At 43.8% G+C, this 22,807-nt stretch overlaps 2 protein-coding genes across 2 annotated transcripts in view; one reads left to right on the forward strand and one right to left on the reverse strand.

Moving 5' to 3' along the window:
* NAA25 (N(alpha)-acetyltransferase 25, NatB auxiliary subunit) overlaps positions 1–11,588 on the reverse strand; it is a 27,998-nt gene extending 16,410 nt beyond the window's left edge. The window contains exons 1-11 of the mRNA XM_021413385.1: positions 11,455–11,588; positions 8,370–8,455; positions 7,322–7,460; positions 5,888–6,006; positions 4,248–4,322; positions 3,302–3,409; positions 2,773–2,851; positions 2,205–2,316; positions 1,702–1,791; positions 1,192–1,361; positions 367–479 (exon numbers count right to left, since the gene is read on the reverse strand). Coding sequence (XP_021269060.1) covers positions 367–479; positions 1,192–1,361; positions 1,702–1,791; positions 2,205–2,316; positions 2,773–2,851; positions 3,302–3,409; positions 4,248–4,322; positions 5,888–6,006; positions 7,322–7,460; positions 8,370–8,455; positions 11,455–11,512 — 1,149 coding nt within the window. The 5' untranslated portion in view covers positions 11,513–11,588. The remainder of the gene's footprint in view (positions 1–366; positions 480–1,191; positions 1,362–1,701; positions 1,792–2,204; positions 2,317–2,772; positions 2,852–3,301; positions 3,410–4,247; positions 4,323–5,887; positions 6,007–7,321; positions 7,461–8,369; positions 8,456–11,454) is intronic.
* TRAFD1 (TRAF-type zinc finger domain containing 1) lies at positions 13,210–22,497 on the forward strand. Its single transcript, XM_021413390.1, has 11 exons — positions 13,210–13,675; positions 14,749–14,884; positions 14,958–15,011; positions 16,143–16,545; positions 17,889–18,155; positions 18,933–19,003; positions 19,196–19,408; positions 20,183–20,315; positions 20,483–20,795; positions 21,209–21,281; positions 21,652–22,497. The coding sequence occupies exons 1-11, from the start codon at positions 13,632–13,634 to the stop codon at positions 21,694–21,696; spliced, it is 1,752 nt and encodes a 583-aa protein (XP_021269065.1). The 5' UTR covers positions 13,210–13,631; the 3' UTR covers positions 21,697–22,497.

Genomic DNA, 22,807 nt, shown 5'->3' on the forward strand with positions numbered 1-22,807 from the left:
ACTTTTAAATTGAAGAGAGCTTGTTTCAAAAAGATTCTGGAAAAGTTGCCATAGTTCTCTTAGTCACCCCTTGATCAGTACCAACATGTCCATTCTTCACCACTGCAGCAGAGCAAAATACGTAACAACCCACCTGGATCAGTGAGAGAGCACATCTTTCCAACTAAACATGTAACTTTAATGAGAAAAATAAGGGATGGGTAAGAAAGGAAAGGAGAAAGATGTTTTTGTATAACAAAACCTGCAGTATCAAACTTCAGCTTTTTCCATCTCTTAATATGGCGCGGAGGTGCCTTAACAGAAAAGTACAAGAGTGCAAACAAGCTCTGTAGTTCCTGCCAGCATCTCAGACTTTCCTTTCCTTACCTTTGCGTATTGGCTGGATGGGAGGAGATCCACAAATACTTTGAGATCAGTAAAACAACAGGGTTTGTCCCCAAATTTTTTGAAGTACTGGAACATCAGTTCTTCTGGATCACCTAGGAAAAAGGGCCAGTTCATCTTTCAGTATGCTCCAGTAAAAGCTGAACTTAAAAGAACTTCGAGAAACATCTGATAACGCATTTTTAATTTGGAATTACGCAGAGATTTACAGTACTGTTAGCTGCGCTGCTGCAGACCTTAACCAATGCTCAATGTCTTTGGTAACCAAGGACACACCCTAAGAGCTTCAATCAAGCTACTTTGGCAGGTAAGAGCTCAGCATAATAGGCATGCATGCATAGACCCTGCTTACCTAACTCATTTAGGAACTAGTAATCACAGATCTTGCTGTAATCATATTCTCTCCTTCACTGACTCCCTGACTGCAGTTTCTAAATGCAAGCTGTTAAAAAGCAAATCCTAGTATTACTGCAAACAAACAACACAACAAAACATCCAGAGATTACAGCTAAACAGAAGGACTCTGTACAAAAGCAGTGTATCAGGAATGCACTTTTCATCGCAGTGACACTGATCATATGCTCCCAAAATTCAACAGATCCTTTAACCTGCTTACTTTTACAAACTCTGCAGCAACTCTGGAACAACTTTCCTTTTTCAAGGCTCATCTTCTAATGCTTTCAAAATTCTCTACATTACTGAAACCAGCACATACATTGTCATAACACATTGTATTTAATTCAGCATAGAGATTGTTTTGTGTTCTCTCTCCGAAGTTTAATTTATCCTCCAGTTAGTGGCTCTTACCTAGTTTATATTCATCGTTACAGCCTCTGCAACGCAATCGTCTAATCAGCTCCAGTTTAGCTAAATATGGGCCTCGAAGTGGCCGAGCGCTCTTAGATTCTTCTGTTATTCTCTCTTCTATAAATTTCACAGCTTGCTCTATAGAATAGTGTACCTCTCCTTCCAAAGAGCTGTGCAATTAAAGAGACAAAAGATTTTTATTTTTCCCCCATTCCTAGGTCACTGACAACATGTGTTCAACATACTCCCAGAATGCTCTTAAGGAAGTCTGGCATGATGGACTCTCTAATTCAATCACATGAAAAATAAGAACTGGAAGAGCTCTGTGGAATACAAACCACTATTTATACAGCTGTTTCCAACAGACTATTGCCAGCCTCCAAAACAAAGTAGGGAGAAGACAGCATCTAGAGCCTGATGTCAGAAGTCGATCAAAGACAGAGACAGCACTGAAGACAAAAAGTTCTCTCTAAGACAAAGGAAAAATTCACAGCAGAACTGTTGACTTACTGTTCTTCTTCCAGAGGAGGTGTCCAGGATTCATCTATGAGTTGAAATACTGAATCAAAGTAGGTTATATAGAACTGCCAGTCATCTGAGCTGAAACAAAAAGCAGGCACAGAACAATGTTTAGGGAATTGCCAAAACAGTAACTCACTTCTAAAACTGCATTCCTCGCAAAAACTGCATTTAAGGAATAGCAAAGATTTATATTACAGAAAATACAAGTGTACTAAGAATCATTTCTCCTTTTAAAGATCTTGCAACTACAGAAGCAACTACAGTTCTGACAAACGCTCCCCCTGTGACCTCTACCACAGTCCTTCAGAACTGTAGTTTGTTGCCTTCTTCTTCAGCCATCGGAGTGTAAATATTTGAAAATACTCCTAGAACATCTGATATTCTTCTGCTTTAACCACCATTTGCAAGAACTACTGAAGAAGGCAATTCACAACCACTCAGGCTTTTTTTTTTTTCCTTCAGCTCTCGGTATAATTGCAGAAATATCTCACTTTTTCAGCAGCAGTCTTCTTGAGAGCGCATTGCACTCTGGCCACCTACACAGCTTCTTGTACATTGCCATACACTTGTTCTCACGGCTTTGGAGCTCACTCGTCAACTTCTCTAGATTAAAAACAGACGGGCAAATTTATTTAATCAGTGCATTTCCTTCTGTTATTATAAAGCATCTTATTATAGTCAAGGATGCAAAGCAGTAAGACAACACAAGACTCTCAAAGGCTGGAAAGGCCAAATTTCCTATGCAAATCTTCACATTCCAAATTCCATAAAACTGCAAGAGCATTTTAATCACCAGAAAGAAACAGCCCACAAAAATCAAGGTTATAGGGTAAGCGTACTCTTGAAAAACTCATTGCTGAAAAGGATTCTTAACTGTCATAAGCAGTTGGGTAAAATTAGGTTGCACAAGAGAACCTCCACAGTTTGCTTCAATGTTTGAAACTGGTGCTAAGAAGCAAGCTTGCTTACAGCTGTTCCCCCCATCCAGTGGGGAATTTGAAGCAAAAGAGCTATGGTTCCACCCCACACCTGTGATTATTAATTGATAGAATAAGTTACCTCCTAGTTTTCCTCTCACAACATCTAAGGCTTCCTGATACTTCTCCAAACGTTCCAGAATCATGTAGTAAAGTTCAACCTTAAAGGAAAGATTAGACTGCAATGAAACTTGCTAGTAAAACAACATACAGGTATGTCAAGAAATAAAGTGATTTGTGTTACTGTCATTAGAAGGAGAAGACAGCAAGGACTGCAAAGTTATCTTTAGCATCCCAAGGGCAGAGCATTCAGGAATTTAGGTCTTTTTTCCATTATCAGTCCTAAAATGTCTCTTGGGGCCTCCCAGGGAGCAAAAACAAGTACTTTATCAAGTCAAATCAAATGCCAAAGAATTTCCTTGGTCACACTCTTTCGTATCCCTCCCCACCCTCTACTTTGTCTTCTTCTGTACCACTACATTCACGTTTAATTCCAGACACTACTGATCATTATCTTGGCAAACTTAAAATAATCAACTTCCATTAACACTGCACTCCCCATCTCAAAAATGTGGAAATCAAGCTGAAAAAAAAATATCTGCAAGTCTTACTTCAGCCTCAGCTTCTATCTTATCCTCTTTCACCATTTTTTCCACCATTCTCTCAGCAAGTGGCAAAAACATCGTCTTGGAGAGGTTTTCGTCCTGTGCTGAAATAGACTGGAGAAAGGAAGAACTACTGTAACATCATCAGCTTTTTGCGTTGTCCCACACATTGCTTTCCCCTGTGCTCCAGGAGAACAGAGCAAAGTGAGATGCTTTAACCCCTCACCCCCCATATTTAGAGATTCCACCCATACACGCAGAGAGCAGCCACACTGTTAAACAGGCAGCAATAAAACTAGTGAGCTGAAACACTCCCTCTTAACTGCACTGCCTAGAGACTCGTGCACCTAGGCACACAATAGCCACGGCAAATAACACGTAGCAAGAACACGCTTGTATTTTCTATGGCACAGTATTCTGGAGAATGTAATTAACAACTCCAAGCTTATTTACTTGGCCAACACTTTGTCAGGTGGTTTAACTACTGCTTGAATCTACTATCGCAGAACCACAGAATCCTTAGAGTTGGAACTAACACAGTACAGCTTATCTGCTGTCTATCATTGCAGATTTTCTGCAATCTGAAAGACATGCTAAGTCCAGCACTCCTAGAACCTTTGTAGTTAAGGTACAAAGAGGCACAGTTCTGCCTAAGAGGCTACAGATAGAACCTTTCTAACTTAAGAGCCAGTAGGGTAATAGCCAATAGAAGAAGAATTCAAGTTGTAAAACTGTAAGACAGACCAGTCAAGCTGCATTAAAAAAAAAAAGACAGCATTTGTTTTGAGCCACATCAGTAATGTGGTTTCAGGAAGGTTCCACCCTCCCAGCATCATACAGAAATGGTTCAGATATTTTACTTAAAATATCTCTAATATTTCCACTGAAAATATTTCTACGTTTGCAGTACACCTGCAGTAAAAGTCAAACTAATTTTCAACACTGTACAGACCTGCATAATCAGGCTCATCACAGACCAAAAATAGTAAGGATTTTTGGGTACAATCTTATAAAGTGCCATTCCAGCCTGAAAAATAAGACAGATTAATTATTCCTAAAACATCTGTTTATGAACTCTCATGACAGACAATGCAAGTTAAACAGCAGTGATGGCAGCAAGCAACTTGAAAACAGCAACTAGATGGGAGGGCTTTTAATCAACCCCAAATCCTTCCTGTACTTAACACATTGCTGAAGAAGAAGAAGGGTGAAAGTTTCAAGGATGAAGTACTTTGAGCAAGTTTGACAAGGAACAGCAACGAGCGTGTGCATGTATGACTGCTTGAACAGATGACAGCTTTAATTAGAAACGGTAACCGCATCAGGAAGCAGAAGATTTATTCGTTAAAAGCAAGCAAGATATTTCCAGCACTGATTTTTTTTTTTTTCAGGCTGCAAAAATTAACTTTGACTTTTTGGATATTCAGTGACACAATGTATCAAGCAAGAAGAATAGGCCTTTAGTCTCTAACATGGTATTGTCACACACGCACCTTTTTAGCAATAATCCTTTAACTTGGTGTTACATAATCATCAGTGGAATACCACACCCTATCAGAGGGTGCATGCTTCAGACCTTAACACCAAAGGGTTGTGCTTTCTTTTCAGGTAACTTGAATACAAGTAACACCAAAAAGCAGATCTCGATTAATCAAGATCCATACTTAAGATCAGATACATAGTAATGCTACATTTTTCATCTTTCTAATTATGCTTACATAAGGTTTGCCACCTTGGTCATGTCCTCTACATCAATAGCTTTGCCCCTATTTACAGCTTGAACTCAAGCAGCTTGCAAGCTGGGCTAGAATGGAGAATAACACTACAGCTTAATATTTTCTTTCAGTTATTTAAACCACACATAAAAATTCAAGTCACCTTAACACAGTGGAAGCAAGGAGTTTAGGAGTCATTTACTTGGCTCTTTTTTTTTTTTTTAATACAGAAGAGCGAATGCACATGTTTTGAAAAGAATCTTCCATTTATAGGCATTCTCCAGGCACCTAATTTGGAAGTGATGAAAACAAAACTAACCAGCATGACAACGCTCTGCCAACTGAGAAGATGAACTTGAAGTACTTGAAGTACTTTTAGTTTGCCTTCACTGAATCACAACATGTTCATCATGTCAGATTTCAGAGGTAAGAGCATGGGCAAGATTGCTTTTCCTAAAGACAACAGTAAATTAAGGAATAAATCAAGACTGAAAGCATGGAACAGAAGATCTTGCTAGACCTTCTTGTATCTATTCCCAAATTGCTTTATAAGACACAGTAACTACCACACTGTTCAAGACAGACAGACAAAAACCTCGTGTTCCAAAATTGCCCATCAGTGCAGATACGCACACAGAAGGCACAATCATTCTACTCCTTGTAAGGAAAATGAAATATTTGTCTTCATATAACCCATTCCCTAAAACAATGGTATTTTCAGCCCTCCTGCAAAAACAAACAGAGCATAACTTCTGCATCAGCTCAGCCTACCTTTCTGGACGATTACACGCAGCTTGAAGAGCCATTAACAGTTTTATATACAAAATAAAGGTTTGTGACACCTCAAAATGACCAGAACATGAACCATTGATCATACCTGTTGCATCTTCTTGTATTCTCCAACCCTGGCATAGGCCATGAAGAGATGAGAGTGATACTCTTCACTGTTGGGGACTTTCTTTACAGCTGCCTCATAAAGTTTAGTTACAAGTTCCGCTAAACCAAAACCAGATGCTTGAGTTAAGATACATTTGGGACTAAATTTAAAGAACAGCTACCTAAAGATAGCATCAGTGACACTCTGAAGAGTAATCTAATTGTGCTCATTAACCACAGAAATGGTACTCACTCTTCTAAGACCCCAAGTTCCACAAACAGTAGTCTAAGGAGGAAACAGCTTAAAAAAAAAAAAAACACAACAAAACAAACCAAGAACAGTTTAACAGCAACAACTGGACTGCTCAGAAATACTTTTAAGTACTTTCCTTGAGCAAATTTGTCTACTTTGGACCATTAAACCGAATCAGAACTTCTGCTCCTGGCAGAATGACTCACATGAATTATGCGTCAAAACACAAAACGTTTTCAGAGCCTGATACCAAGTTAGTTACTCTTATTGCAGGTTTGTCCAGGTGAGTTCTTTCTCTTTTCTCAGGTGCACTCTTAGGAAGTCTAATACTTCACACTGTACTTTTTAGGAATAGATCTATCATGAAAAAATAATTAGGACACTATGATAGGCAAAACTTCGTTCTCATCCTTCCAACATTTTTCTTCCTTAGAAATACAATCGTACCTCAAGGTAATACTAAAAATGACATGTGATTTGGCTTTTGCCACTTTCACATAGTTTACATATCCCTAATATTTATTTCTACAGAAGTTGTTTCATCCCATTGTCATTTGCTCCAGCAATTCAACAGGAAATGTTACTACCACCAAGAGCCGCAAGAAGCTGCCAGAAACAACTGTAGAGCTGCAGATAAGCAGCACGTGAGGTCTGGATTCTTTCACACAAGGGCATGCAATTTTACTCAGTCAATCATTCACAATTTAAAATTTGATAATACTGTATTGCTACAAGAATCTGACTTCACAAAGGTAAAATCAAATGGGAGGCCAAGATTTCCCTTCTGTTTGTCACACAACTTATCAAGGCCTGAACCTCTGGACTACAGTCTAACAACATCACAGAGATTTGTCATCTCTATTACATATGACAACAAATCCTTTCATTTAAACAACAAAATAAGTAAACTCAGGTCAATCATGACGGACAATTACGGCATGCCATTCATTTAGGAACTGTGCACACAATAATGTTAATGAAAGAAGCCTCGACAAGGTTCTTCGCTTTGTGGTGATCACTAGAGCCTTAGAGATATTTATAACAAGTTCTCCAGCCTCTTAATAACATGCTTGAACATACTTGAACTCTGGACTTCATACACTTCCCATGAAACTGTGGGTAACATATACTTTTGGAAGAACGTAACTATGATTTTTAAGAGAAGCAAAGGATAAAGCTTACGTCTATGCATTTCCCGGTAAAGAATAGTTAGTGCTTGCAAGGAATTATCATCTGTGGGTTCAAGTGCTGCTACTTCTTGTGCCAGAGCATACGCTTCATCTTGCTTGCCAGTCCTCTGCAAGCCAATTGCCTTTAGAACCTATTGATATAACACAGAGGCAACTGTTAAAAACAAAGTTGGCAGTTACCAGTGAAAATCTTCTCATTCCTCAAGAGGAGAAGGTTTGCCCAAGCACCTAATTACTTCTACAGAACTTAAGTTTTTAATGAGGCTTCTAACCCATATGGCTGCAGAGGAAAATTTCCAAACGCAAGCTGCATCAAACAGCATGGCTTTGTATTGCTTAATACACATGCAGGCCACTAAGGCATTGGCTGCAACTCAGCTTTTCCTACCTGCAGGCTCAAAACTGACCAGTCCTGCCAATTTTCATTTTTTCTTTTAATAAGTGGCCAGAGAAAAGTGACATAAATTAGATTCAGGTCAGTGACACTCATTTCAGCCTGGGAAGCTTCCAAAATGTAGAAGTGGTATGAACTCTAGAGGAAAGTCCACAGGGAAAAGTAGGAAGATACTCAAGCGTTCAGGAAACTGAGGAACAAAACTCTTTTCCCTTCAGCAGGGGCACAGCAAGGAGGACAGTGAATGAGAAGCAGAAGAGCAAATGCCTCAAAAACCACCTTATTATGTTTCACTAAGAATGACACCTTCCAAACAAACTACTACAAATAAGTACCTCAACTTAAGGTCTCAAAGAGGCATTTTTAAGGCACAGCTCATCTGCCCCGGCTGCTCGCAGTGGCTCTGATCGGGATCTAGACAACCAGCACAGGTGTAGCCACTTACACTAGCCATCAGAGGCATCACCCTGGGAGGATCTGCAGGATTTTTCAGGCAAACAAAGAATTGCATGAATTAGAGTAGTCAGATGCTCCAGAGTGTTCTGAATATACTGTGGTCTCTGGAAGATCAGACCACAAAAAAAGCAGAGCACTGCAAGTCTCAAACTACGCTCAACCAGCGAGGTCAGTGAGCAACCACACTTACCTTTGCACAGTGAAGATCCTTGTGTTTTTTGAGCAGCTTATCTGCTTGCTGGATTGCCATTTTATTATTGCCATTATCAAGGTAATCTGCATAAGAAGAACATACACAGTATTAAAACAGAACACAAAACCATTCTAGAAGGCTACCTCTAATTTTGTTGAGGGCTACGTGCTGTTAAAGCAGTAGTGCAAAATGGATTTTCCCTGCACAATTACTCCTAAACCAAACAGTCAGGAAATGTGTCATTTTGTAGATTAAGTATTCATCTCACTGTACTAGTTCTAGTCCTCCAAACAAACAAGCATTTGTAATTACTCCACGTAGGTCATCATACCAACAGAAGATCTGTACAACAGAGCAGGTTCTGCAGCAATAGCCCCTCACTAGTAAGTGACATTTTGCTCTTTGCTTCAGGAAAAGTAGAAATTAATTAGGTGTTGTGCTGGGAGACTTTCAATGGGCAGCAGATCAGAAACCACGCACTTGCAATCTATCTAAATATGAAGTAAGATGAATTACTTGTCCACATGCTCCATATTTGAGGCAGAGCAAGACTGTCCCCTAACAGAATACCACTACGCCTCAGCCAGAGCAGTTCTGAAGGCAAAGAAGTGGAGATATCCCGCTATCCAGTAACATAACACTTCAGCTGTAACCAAATTCTGCCTCAAGACCATTTTCTCCTTCTTTCAGCTTTGTATTTTAAATTTCAGCTTCACCTACACCACGTTATCATGTTTCAGACAATACAAACAAGCAATTTTAGGTTAGAGCATAGGTACAACGTGCTTCCCCTCCCTCAAAAATTAATACTTATTAACCTAAACCTAGCAGAAGAACTGAGCTGCACCTGACGCACCCACAAGGGAAGGGTCTGCTCGCGCCATTCTGGCCTCTCCCCAAACAAATTATGAGCAGATCTAATGCTGGAATATTGAAATTACATCACACATCCTTTTCTCTTCAAGACTGCAGTTCTCATGATGAGATAGAACTCTTAACGAGTCAAGAGGTGACCTTTAGTAATTCCTCGGTACACTGTACAAAATGTGCATCTATACTAATGAGGTTTATTTTCGGCAGCTTTAACATTTGCTTCCACAGCCAAGTGCTGCAGATTTAAAGCAGAGCTAATTGGACTCCTGAGACCACGCAGACAAAACCTCAGATGAGGCTGCCTGCCCGCACGAACCAAAACAAAGCGCTGCTGTATCAGACATTCAGACACTTTGCAGCCGTAACACAGCGCCTCGACACGAGTTAGCTGGCCGCTGTAACCTACGGAAACCTGGGCATCACCTTTCACCTTAAAGCTTCAGCAGAGACTTCCTGGTGAAGAGCTTTTAGAAATTCTGCAACAGAAAATCCTGAGGATCTCTCCATGCACAGGCAGAGATTTCTTGATTTCAGGATCTGTGCTGGAAGTTTCACTTGCACCCAGTTAACTGCCAGCCTGCGCTGCCTGCCTCGGGGCCGCTGAACAGCTAGTGCACCGATAGCATCTCTGCTTCAGGTCGTCTGAAGTCAATCAAATAAACCACAAACCTCTCTAAACTGCACAATACAAAGATTATGTTTTGTAACAAGGAATAAGTTAGTTGGAAGCCAGAGCGGTTGGCAACTCCCAAAGAAATTCCAACTACGGGAAACAAATGTTTAAGTCTACACTAGCTACAAGTCTGCAGGTGGTTACGTTCAACGGCTGCAAACGCAACACGTGAAGCTATGGGTGAAGGCAGACAAATTAAGACAAACAACAAACACATCTGTCAACGAGCCCCAGCTAATCAAGGCACGAGGTACAAAATGAGAAGTGCTTTTTAAAGTAAGAGACCAAACTTGAACCTCACGCTGCACATCTCCACCTACAGCTTCTGTGACGCCGTGCTTCCACCTGTGGAAGGAGGCACGCTTTGCTGAGGGTTCTGCAGCACCAAAAAGGAATTCTGGCCTCACCGTGCAGAAGGAGCGGCAAGTCTTTTTAAATCTCTCTCAGCAACAGCTATACTGCAAAACCAATGCAGGGAAACGCATCTCATCTGAGTTAGCATCAGTTGTATCAGTTTAAGAATATTTCATATATTACATAATTTATAACAAAAATAACTGCACTGTTAATAAATACAGTAATCACAGTACATACAAAAGAAAAAAGTTAAACTGCACAGCTGCAATCAATTATGCAGCAAACTTTAAAACAACAGCTTGGCTTGATAAGGAGGGCAATCACAGAGCTCCCCTTGATTTCTCCAGAACCCAGCGGAGATGCAGACCTGAACCCAAGTGTTCTCCTGTGAGATCAGCCCCCAGGCAAAGGGCATCCCAGAGCACATCCATCCCGACATCCATCCCGAACGGCAGAGTGCCGTTACAAGGAGAGCTACTGGAAGCAAAGGAGAGCGACTGCAATTGCAATCCATTCTTCTGTTCCAGAGAAGGAATGCCACTGTAGCCTGAGGAATCGTATTTCTCTCTTTCTCTGTATTTGCATACACACAAAAACTTGTTAACAATTTCTTAAGCAATCCCAACTGTATGCAACATCCCTGGAAACATTTGGGGGCAGCTAATGCCAAAGCTTTCCCAACGCTATTGCTGCTCCTAACTATTCCCCTCATCTTCAAATTAATGACCCTAGCGAAGTAATCGGTCTGTGCCACTCGGCACGCAACTTTAAAGCATCCGCGACCGCTCGTTTGATTTCGTTACGCGAACGAATCAAGCCCTAACTCCGCACGCAGAGCGATGCGCAGGGGCAGGCGCGGAACGAAGCAGCTCCGCTAAGAAAGCAAACGGAGACCGAAAGACGGAGGCGCGGGGAGCGCCGGGAACCGCACCGAGCGCGGTGCCCACGGGCGGGCGGTGGGACGGAGCCCCGCACCCAGCACGGGGCCGAGAGCCCCCGGCACCGCGGGACAGGAGGCCGCAGCGCCGGGCGGAAGGGGCGGCCTGGCGGCACGCACCGGGCCCGCTCGCCGCCCGCCCCGCGCCGCCAACCCCACGGCTCCGGTCAGCTCCGCGGGACGGCGGCACAGCGCGACACGCCGGGCCGGGCCCGCTAGGGAAGGGGCCGCGCGCTCCGTACCGTAGATGGGCCGCAGGCGCCGGTCGTTGGGGTCCTGCACATGGCCCCGCGCCGCCATGATGAGAGCGCAGAACCGCAGTGCGCAGCCGCCGGGCCGGGCCGCGCCGGGGGCGGGGGTAAAAGGGCCGGCCCCGCTGCGCTCCGCCCGCCCCGCTGCGCTGTGACATGGCCGCGGGGAGACGGAGAGCGGGGTTGGGGGTTTGTGCGGCGGCAGCGATGGCTTTGGCACGGTGCTTGTACTCCCATGGTTCGCAGCTGTGCCAAAATGTGTTGGATCTGAAGCTACTGCGCTGTGTCTGAAGTTACCGTGCTGTTTTGCTTGCTTTATGTTAAGGTTTTATATCCCTAGTTGTTCCCATCATCTCTGCGTGGGGGTCCTTGGACTGGCGCGTTGATGTGTTCATTGACTGCTGGGTCCTGCCTGGTGATGAGTGAATGTTCACCTAGACGGCCTCAATGTGTAGCCCTCTGTGGACTGTGATGGGTCAGACTGATTTTATTTCGTTCTCAGAACCACAGAATGGTTTGAGCTGGAGAGGGCCCTTAAAGGCCACCAGGTCCCACTGCCTGCAGTGCACAGGGACACCCACAGCTCCATCAGTGCTCACAGCCCCGTGCCCTGACCTTGGGTGTCTGCAGGGATGGGGCACCACCACCTCTCTGGGCACCCTGTGCCAGTGCCTCACTGCCCTCAGTGGAAACAGCTTCTTCCTTATATGCAACCTAAATCCCCCCTCTTTCAGTCTGAAACCATTTCCCCTTCTCCTACCGAAAGAGACATTGCAAAATCCCTTTCTTAGAACCCTGCCCTGCCTGGTTCTGCTTCAGTCCCACAGATGAGGGCTTTCTGCAGTTCATGGCTTTGAGTTTCTCCCTGCCAGGACAAGCGTGGGTGGGAGAAGCTGAGCACAGGCACACGCGTGTCCTTCGTGAGCAGCTCCTCGGCTGTGCTGTAAGCAGACTGTGGCATGCGTCTCGGCAAGAGCTCAGCCTGTGGATGCTGAAAAGATGCGGTTGCCTTCGTGTGAGCGGCCATTTGTTTGCTTTTGGCTTTAGAAAAGGAAGGGGAGGCATTACTTAGGAAGCAGTGCCTGAGCCCGGCTGGGTCCTTATTGTGATGGGCTTGCACCTCCTGGTCCGGGCTGACTTTGCACGGCACCACCTGCAGCTGCACACTGTGCGGTGCCCGCAGCTCCGTGCTTGTGCCATGGCCGCTGCCAGGCACGTCCTGAGACCGTAGTGAAAATGTTGGGCTTTGTCCTGTCTTAAGTACAGGAGATGCTTTTGAAATCAGATAGGATAAGGTGAAAGGGTTTCAAACTAAAAGAAGGGAGATTTCGACTGGATAGAAGAAAAAAGTTGTTTGCACTGAGGGCCGTGAGGCGCTGGCACGGGGTGCCCAGAGACGAGGTGGTGCCCCGTCCCTGGGGACACCCAAGGTCAGGGCACGGGGCTCTGAGCACTGATGGAGCTGCGGACTTGCCCAGGGTAGGGCACTTTTCAGAACGCAGATGTTTTTCTCGGAGAAGGAAAAACAAACAACGGACCAAACTCCCCGCGTGCCGCCCGCCTGCCCCCCCCAGGCCACGCCGCCGCGGCGCGCGCCGCCCGGCTCCCTCCGCTCGCACAGCGCGGGGCGGAGCCTGCTGCCCGGTGACGTCTGCGCCAGCCAATCGGTGCCGAGCGGGGCGGAGGGCCGTTTGACTGGTGAGCGGCAACCGCCCCACCCAATCAGCTCGCGGTGCGGCTCGCTGCTGGCCAATAGGAAGGCGGCGGGGCGGGCGCGAGAAGGCCGGTAGGAAGCGCGGGGCCGGGCTCGGTGTCGGCGGTTTGAGGAGTGCGGTGAGCGGGGCTGTGAGGGCGTTCGCTCCTGTCGGGCCGCTTTTCGTGCCGCTCTCCCGCCTCCTCGCACCGCTAAGGTGAGCGAAGCTTTCCTCACCGTCTCCGCGAGGCGCAGCCTGACCCGGCCCGGCGCTGAGGGCAGGAGCCGGTGGCCGTCGCTGAGTCGCGGAGCTCCGGGGCCGAGCGCTGAGGGCTCTGAGTAGCGGGTCGGGGGCAGCGCTCTGGGGCGGCTGCTGGGAGAGCAGCGTTAGGGGCGGCTCCGCAGAGAATCGCGGCGAGCAGAAGTGAAACCGTCCGTGTTGTCATCACTTTCGGTTCTCGGGCGGAACGCGGCCATGGCTGCAGTCACGGAGGTGGAGACCCAGCTGTGTGGCAACTGGTAAGGGCCGGGACCTGCCGGGAAGGTAACGTCGCCTTGGGGTGCTGCGGAATGTTAGAAGGCATGAGTCAACGAACAACTCTCTTTAGGAACGTTCGGGTTTTGCTTTTTTTTTCCTTTTCCCGAGTATTAGGTTATAAAGTGGTTTTCCCAACTATTACTTGAGTTCCTGACTTAACAGGCAGCTGGGCAGCTAGCACGGTGCTCCAGGAAAAACAAAGGCTTGATTTGCAGAGAGGTAGATGAGGAAGATGTGATTCAAAGCTTTTCTTGACACGTGTTTTTGGGAACGAGGGGTGTAAAAATAGTATGTATGTGTTGATGTGGCAGTTGTGTCTCTTTGATAAGCTATCTTTCTTTAGAAGCTCTAGCACTGGTCATATGTTTACTGATAACGGTGTAGTTTTCAGAAGTTGCATACTGAATACAAGCAGCTGAACAAATACACATTTTTTTTCTATGAGAGACTTTGAAATCTGAACAGTTTCTTGCAATGTCGCTATAGTTTGTTTGCCAGAATTGTGTGCAGTTTGCCTGATGCTGTTGGACTGCGCTGATTTGCCAGGCTGTTGGCTTTCTGGGGCCTGGCGAAAGAGAAAACTGCACACCTGCAGTGCTTTCCTTTGTGTCAGGGGAGGACTCAAAGCAGTAGGCAGTGAAGGTAAAGCTCCAGCATAACAGAGTTGATTATCTAATTTTTCCAAGCAGAGCAGCGTTGGACCTCTTAGAGCCAAGTTATTTTCAGGAGGAAACTTATTTCCTCAGATTAGACTGTTGAAGTTGGTGATAACTTGTATATGCTGCTAAATTTTTCTTTCACATAAGGAAACGGATCCACCTTGAACTTTCTTGCTGCCTTAAGATAAATCGTGACCTCTGCTCAATACATACATTCATATTGTGACTACATAGGAGCACTGAGGCCTGCTTGGGCTTCTCTTTTGCTTTAGTTTCTTGGCTGTCTAAACAGGGAAATTCTAGAAAGCCTTCTTAGGAGTTTTTCGTTGTAAATAATTACTTAAAATTGTTGTCAGGTTGTTTTCTGAGGAGTGATCTCTGTGATTTTCTCGTAGCAAAAAGGACATTCCTGCTGCTAATTTCACCATTCACGAAATCCACTGTAGCAGAAATCTTGAAGTGTGCCGCTACTGCAATGAGTCAGTCCCAAAGTCTGAGATGAAGAACCACATTGAATCTGAACACGTGCAGGTGATGGAAACACTTCTCCTCTGAAGTTGCTGATTTCTGTGGCATCTCATCTAATGAGATCTCTTTATTGTAGGTTACCTGCAAGTGCGGTATGAGGGTTGAAAAAAGCCTCCTGGAGGATCATGAGGTTGGTGCACTTTATGTTTATGCACACTTGGGAGATTCTGCATGGTGTTTCCAAGCACTGTTCCCAGAGTCTTCCCGTCAGCCAAGACCTGGATTGCAGCCCATTACTTATGCATCTCTTGTATTTAATGCTTTCTAAATTCAAGTTCTCTGAAAGAATGTTGTGGGAAACTTCTTGCTCAAGCCTTCCTATCAAACCAATATCTATGATAATAAGTAATTTGATCCTTTATTAGTGATCAAGATGAAAAATGATGAAGTACTTCAAAAGTTCAGAATACAATTATTAACTTAAAAAAAAAAAATCCGTTCATGTTAAGCATTTCTGTATCTGCTGCTATTGTTATGTGTTTTAATAACTTGTGTCCAAACAGACTTATTTTAAAATAACTTATGAAATAACCTAAACTAGAGCACGATGGGATTTTCTGCGTTACTGAATCCAGTTCTCTGCTGCCACAGCCAATCTTGTTATAAATTCCTTTATTTTCTTGTCCTTCGGGCTCAGTTAAAGACAGCTCTGGCAGTGCCATGCAGATCTGCTTATTGGTGAGGAAAGAAAATAGTGTCGTCTTTGAAGATACACCCAGTCCAAAACACTGGAAGTAGTTTATTCTGGCAGTTTGTGAAACATTTTTGTTTACGGAGTCGGGCTGCATTATTTCAGCATCTTCAATTATAAGATGTATTTGGTATATGTTTAGCTTCAGTGTAGGGTGAAGAGCATATGTATGCGATTATTGCTGAGTAGTAAATGTGCTTTAAGTCTGCTCCCTGATATAACACACACTAATACGTCTTTTAGCAGTACTTAAATGTGGTTGTCGAGGATGTGTCTTAAAAACTAGCTTCAAAAAGCACTATGTGAATCTGCTGTTAAAGCATTACAGATTTGAAAGGAGTGTTTTGAATACTGGTAGTGCTTCAACTGACACCTTTCTGACTACACAGGTTATACAATGTGTCATTCTTCTATTTCTTGTATAGTATTTTATTTCAGGCTGCTCTTCAGTGTAGCTTTGTATCTGGCTAAAGAAACAATGGCTAGCTCAATTTAAGTAAAGTGAGAACCTCCATCTACCTTTACCTCAGTCTTCCATATGTGAAGAATAATCCCTTCTTCTTTTTTTAGACATCGGCATGCCCTTTGCGTCCTGCAGTCTGCCAGCATTGCGACATCCAGCTTACTTTCAATAAGCTTCAGGATCATGAAAGTTACTGTGGAGCTAGGACTGAGATGTGTAGTGGGTGTGGTCTTAACATAATGGTAAAAGATCTAAAAGAGCATCCCCAGGTCTGTGGGAAAGAGGTGAAGCGAGTAAGCAAAACAGTGCCTCGCTTTGAGGGTGAGGATGCAGATTTCCGTGCCCTTCGAGACATAAGAAACCAGCTAAAATCAGATAACTGTGCTGGGCCTTTGTGGAGAATGCCCAGGGTACTAGAAAAGCAGATCTATAGCAACTGTGTAGGAGACAGAACATCTAAGGACATTAGCAGAAGGAATGTTTCAAGAATACAAAGAAATCAAAATCAAGGTAAGGTATAGATGAAAGTAATAACTTGTTTCTAATCTGACATTTGCCTGGTGATCCAAGTAAAAGATTTATGTGACACTACTGAGTAAGGAAAGCTATGGAGGCAATGAGCGTGGCACTATTTTGCTGTGGAACAGAGCTGCAAAAGTATCAGCCTCCTAAATGGAGGACTTGTGAGGTACCTGGTGTGATGAAAGCCCAGTACGTTGCCTGTGCTATCACCTCAAGAAGTACCTAGTTTAAAAATGACACAGGAGTCATTTGCTCACTGCAAATTCTTTTGATTTTTATTTAGCAGCTCCACTCTTCTTTACTTCATTGAAGTAGAAGGGTAGGTAAGATCTGTGTGTGGTTCATGTATGTAGTGCGGAGCATTTCTGCAGTAACAGCCTGTCTGGGCATAGCTGAGACTATTATAAATGCCTCTGCTCACTCATAAGCCTCTAATCTCCCACCTCCACGTGCAGAGGGTCATGTCACGTTTAAGACATGCCCTTTCCATGAGCTCTCTGCTGAACGTGTGCTCTGCTTTCTGTCATGGGCCACTCAGAGGATTTTTTAACACTGCAAAGTACTCCATTACAGTCTTTGCTGTAGAAGACTGCCTGGCTTGTAGGAATAACTTCTGGAGTTAGTTAATGAAGCTAAATGCTTGGAGAACTGTAACTTTTCCACTTGTACTGAATTCTAAAGAATGTTCATAAGTAAGATTTACATACATGTGTAAGCTTTGTTTAAAATTCTCATATAATCAAGATGAATGAAATGCCGGAGATATTTGAAATATGCCAGCATGGGGGAGGAGCTCAGCCTTTCTCTGGACATCATCAGTTCAGTCTTGGGCCCTGTTCTGGAACTGTATTTTTTGTTTGTTTGTTTTCATGTGTGACTCTACTACCAGGAAAGACTTCATCATTTTATTCCATATGCATATAATCCCCACTTGTCAAATATATAATTAAAAGGAATTAGTTTTTCCACTCATATATTAAAGAAACAAGGCTGAAAAGTTTCAGCCTCGTAGAAAGGAATAGATGACAGTATTAGAATTGAACCTTGTTCACAAGGGAGGATACAGAACTTCTCTCCCTAACTTCATAAAGCTTAAGTAAGAGGAACAACTTTGTCTTTTTTTTTTTTTTCTCCTCTTTTTGGTTGTTACAAACAGAAATAGGATGACTGTTTTCCTTCTTCCCAGTTTGATACAGGGAGTGCCCTAGGCTTTGAAACACTGAACTCCATGAGTGTCCACATGTGAAACCCTCTTGGTTGAACTAGATTAATGCAATTAAGTAATTGTTGCAGGTTTAACGTTACCTAAAATTTATATTCATCTTTTGAAGAGTATGAACTGGAGCAGCTGGAGAGAAATAAAAACATTAACTCACTTTATGAAGAGCAGAATGCCAACTTAGACCACATGTTGGCTCTTAGCCTTCAGAATGAGAATAATCCTCGCAATAATACTGCAGCAGAGATTCACAGGAATGTCTGGAAAAACCACTATGCCAAAGAGTCTGTGGCATCTTCCTGTCCCAGTGAAACAGACAACTCAAATACCTTTCCTTCTGACTCTCTATTGTCTTTGAACACTTCAAACCACGTAAAAAGTAAGTATAAATGCTGTCTTTTTAAGTTTGAGAGAGAGGATTCTAAAGATAATCTAAGTAGATCAAAGTGAAGCTCTTTGAGACTCCCTCTAAATAATTGTTAGATAATTAATAATAGGAAATTAGGCATGCCATTTCTTTAAAATGTATCTTGTGCTCCCTCAAAAATAGTAATACCTTTTTTGAACAGAAGTGAAGCAAGACAGCAAGGGAGGAAGAGAGAAAAGGTGTAGTGGAGCTCTGACCTTGATATGTTCATCCAGAAATTCTTTTCAGCTTCTAACAGTTTAGAACAACACAAGGATAAGTACTGATATTATTCCGGGGATGAAAAAGTGCCTTCAGTTCTAAATGAAACACTTGTGTACCTTTAGAAACAAAATAAGTGCCTGTGCCCTTCGGTGGTTAGGGATTCATAACAACAAACTTTCTTGCTGCCTTCCCATCGTGTTTATTCAACCTCTGTGAGAGACCTGAAGTGCCAATGTAATTTGAAAGGGAAAATGATACGAAGGGATTTATCTGAGGCAGTAATGGGCTTTTGTACCAAACCATTTAATATCTTTGACCCCAAAACGCTGTTCTCTCTCTGGGTGATACGGATTTACTCACAAAACTCAACAAGTGGGACTGCAGTAACTAGTTCCTTAGCATTTGCTTTGGCTGCTGTCCTGTAGCACAGAACAGGAGTTTATTGCTTAGGAATTTTGAATCGAAGTTGATCCAATTGCAGGCAGCCTCTGTATGGTAGAGGATATAACCGTTATTACTTTGCAGGTGATGAGATCATGTTGCCGTGTGAGTTTTGTGAGGAGCTCTACCCTGCTGAAGATCTGATTCTTCATCAGGTTTAGTACTTCTTTGTATTGTCTCTAGGAGCTTGCAGCTAAGACTAGTTTGTTACTGTGACTGAACAAAGGTGCAATGTTCACTCAGTGATACTGTTAAAGTCTAGTAATTTAATCTCTGCTCAGCATTAATTTTAAAACCCCTGTGTGCTAAATGAGATAAGTAACTTTTCTGTGTTACTTGCTTTACAGACAGGTTGTAACCCAGGAAGTGCCTTTGCCTCCTTTAGTAAAAGAAGTTCTCTGGATGCACAAAAATATGATGGTCTGCGTAATACTGGGTACAGTAGCTGTAGGTCTGATTACTCATCCCGGTACCAACCTGTCCAGGAAGAAGGAAACATTATCATTCCCTGTGAATTTTGTGGCATCCAACTAGAAGAGGAGATACTTTTTCATCATCAGGTAATAAACAGAGCTTGATCTGAGCTGTTGCATCTAGTTCAAGAAATTTGCTGAGTTCTGTGGCCTTTTGGAGTGGAATGTTTTGGGAGTCCATGTAACTGTCCTCTCTACCAGATCTTCCTAAATGAAGCCTATTGGTAACAGCTAAGCTGTTGTGGTATGCTGGTGGAAAAAAGAATAATTGCTTTGAAAGCTCTTGGGGAAACCAAAGCGAGGGCTCTGAGATTACACAATATGAATGTTCAGTTTACATGTGGAAGTTACACTGAAACCAGGCTGTATGAATCACAGCTGAGGTGGGGGGCAGCAGAAGCCTGTAATCTGTGTAGGTAAGGGAGGAAGTAGACAACGCAGACTGCTGTCAGGGTGATACTGGGAACCTGATCAGACTTGCAGTGACGGTAGTTCAGGGCTGCTTGCCACATGCCTGGGACTTGCTTTGCAGAGTCATCTCTAGGTGTGGGGCAGAACACTGAGTAACAGTGCTTGTTGGTTGGCTGACAGCGAGACCCGAGGAGCAGGGTGGCTGTTTGGCAGCTCTGGCTGATGATGGCAGTTCTGTTTTTTTCCTTAGGACCTGTAATAGCAAGTAACTGTTCCTAGGTTATGCACGTAAGAGACAGTGTGGGTGTCAACAAGCCAGTATCTGGCTCTTCCGAAGAACAAATCCCTAATAACCTTAATGTTTTTGAAGGGCAATGCTCTGCGATCTTTTTGCAAGAATAAATTTGAATAACCTGTCATTTAAATACTCCAATTTATGGTTTGCTTTAGGATCAATGTGACTTGCGTCCAGCCACAGCCAACCCAGCAGACAACTTTCCATTGCAGCAGCCACCATCTCCTCGAGACAACAGAGAGAGAAAAGAATCTCCAGAGCTGGCTCGGAGGCGAATCAGGCATCAAGGTGTGGGCAAAATACAGGCTTGGATGTATTGCTTTCCAAATGTCTGAAACTCAGTATCCTTAGAGATGTTTTTTTGTACCTAGCTTGAATGGAAGCTAGGTGCAGTTCTATCTGAACAGATGTTGTGTTTACTGTTCCTATGAAGTGCCCCATTGTTTTTCTGTCAGGCGATGTTTCTCCTCGGTGCATAGAAGGCTTCAGGCAGCAGAGGCTCAGTTATCCTACACGAGGGAACAGGGCACTGAGTAATGCAGCAAATGCCAGGAACGCGCCACTGACCTCTTCTGGTACCGTGAGAACTAGCGATGCCCCGAACTCGAGAGGGAAGCCGAGGAAGGTGGCTGCTAATGAGGGAAGGCTGAAGAACAGAGGTGCAGGTGAAATTGCCACCGGGACAACGCCGCGTGCGAGACCCACTCAGAACTTTGCCTCGGAAACCTTCACATCCAGCTCGTCCAGAACTTCTGCAGTCCAACCAAGGTAACAGCCTTGCTTGCTGAGGTGCTGAGAGTGGTCTTCAGTTTCAAGCAGCTGCTCTGGGCCTGCCCTAAATAGTGAGGGAACCGTGCTACTGTAAGGGCAGAAATCATAGTGCCTTCATGGCTCAGCACTTTGCTGCTTAATCCACCTTGAATTATCACTAGGCTGAATCACATGTGGTCTTTCTTTAAATCTCCTACTGTGCATATGTGTTACTGAAATGCCTAAGGGCAGTTGAATAGAAGGCATGGTTCTTCTGCTACAAAAATAACTGCATTAAGATTCAGAAGAATGCAGGGCTTCTTCCTAGAGCTTCTAAACTTCCTTTGTGGAGGGACTGCTCATTCAGGAGTGACAGTGCTGAAATCTGCAGACTTGCTTCATCTGAAAGTGTCCCTGCTCTTCCTCTACAGCATCCGAAGTGAAGGAGGAAGGAGGGCAGGGATGTCAGATGCTCCGGTTGGCTTCAGGAGCAGGAAGGTGAAGGTAAGGCAGCCAGTATCCGATAGGAGGTTGGCGCTTTGCTCTGTGACCTGCACTGCTTCAGAGTACAACGGAGAGCTCTTCAGTCTTTTCGGTGTACAAATGTTACAAAGCATTTAAGTGCTGCTGACTTGCTTGCTGCATGCTTGGCTCATCCCGCTGCATGGGACTGCTTAGGAAGAGCAAATGTTCCCTAGCAGTTATCCCTCAAGTTGGTGCCTATGTGAGATGGATACACTGGCCTCATTTTGTGATACCTGTTGCTGGGATGATGAGCTACTTGCAGTCCTTCCTGCTTCAGCAAGGTTTTTATCAATAGCTTTTTAGCCAATAACCTTTGAAAGCAGCCTTTTTTTTTCCCCCTCCCTTTTAGGCAAAACCCCAGAGCCCTGAATCTGGGTATCCAGAGGAAGAGTGATCTCCCACATATGAAAAACATATCTAGCGCTCTACGCACTCTACTATGCACTATAGTACTTATTTATCTGAACGCAAGTAATTGCTATATTGCCATGTCATTGAACACTTTATATGAATTTAAATTTTTATGGGCAGCGATCATTTTATATATGTCTTTTTTAATTTGTGAGTGTATACTACAGATTTTTACTTCTGTGATCAACACTAGCAAGGTCCTAAGACATGTATTTGCTATTACACTTCTGCTTCGGGAACCACATCCTCCCTGTTTCTATACTAGCTTTTAGCAACACCCACTGAAAGAATTTCTTTTGGCATACTCCTCTCTAGGCATGTTTCCTGCTTGCTCAGTGCTAGTTATTCTGAAGGCAGCAATGCTATGAAGAAAAGCAAAGCAAGTTCTCAGCCAGGACTAGGCAGGGGACAAGGGGGAGGCAGTAGATTGTCAGAGCCCTCTGAGAGATGCTCTGTGCAGTGTATGGAACGCACCCGGTGCTGGGAGGGGGCTGGTTTGTGGCACACTGAATCTAGCTGTTTGGAGCAAGGCTTTCTTTATGGCAAGGAGCAGCTGAAAAGAGGGGGACAGGGTGCTACTGCCACCTCGCAGCTTTTTGTTGGGCCCTGTGGTGCAGAAGGCAGCTTCATGTCCCAGTGTGTTACCTGAAGGGCCTAGGGGATCGTGACTTCTACAGTGGATGAGCTCTAATCCCAGGATTGTATGGTAAAATGCTTTTTAATGCTGTATTAGTCAATCCTTTTTAAACTCCTTGTAATAAATTTATCTAATGATATCCTAAAACATTGTGCACTGAAAATCTGTTAAATTAAGTGGTATTACACCCTCACAGAGGGTTTTGCAAACCCTTCTGCAGTAAGTTTTATCACCAAAGGCTTAATGATGCCAATTCATCAATTTATGTTCTGTATTATCTGCACTAGTCTTTGTCAATTTGCTTTATGAGAGCTGTTAGCATCCCTTTTGTTTGGCAGAGTGTAAGGGAAGTGGTGATGCACAGACTGCAGTAGGCAGGCCTTAGATAATAGCTTTAGGCTGATGCTTACAGTCATTAACTGTGCACAGCAGTTGAAATTAGCAGCAATAATTAGGC

This window comes from Numida meleagris, chromosome 14 (genome assembly GCF_002078875.1).
Source record: "Numida meleagris isolate 19003 breed g44 Domestic line chromosome 14, NumMel1.0, whole genome shotgun sequence".
Taxonomy (NCBI): Eukaryota; Metazoa; Chordata; class Aves; order Galliformes; family Numididae; genus Numida; species Numida meleagris.

Coding starts and splice junctions, on each gene's coding strand:
- TRAFD1 (XM_021413390.1), top strand. CDS start 13,632: ATGGCTGCAGTCACGGAGGTGGAGACCCAGCTGTGTGGCAACTG. Junction 18,156..18,932: donor CACTTCAAACCACGTAAAAA/GTAAGTATAAAT, acceptor ATTACTTTGCAG/GTGATGAGATCATGTTGCCG. Junction 19,409..20,182: donor AGATACTTTTTCATCATCAG/GTAATAAACAGA, acceptor GGTTTGCTTTAG/GATCAATGTGACTTGCGTCC.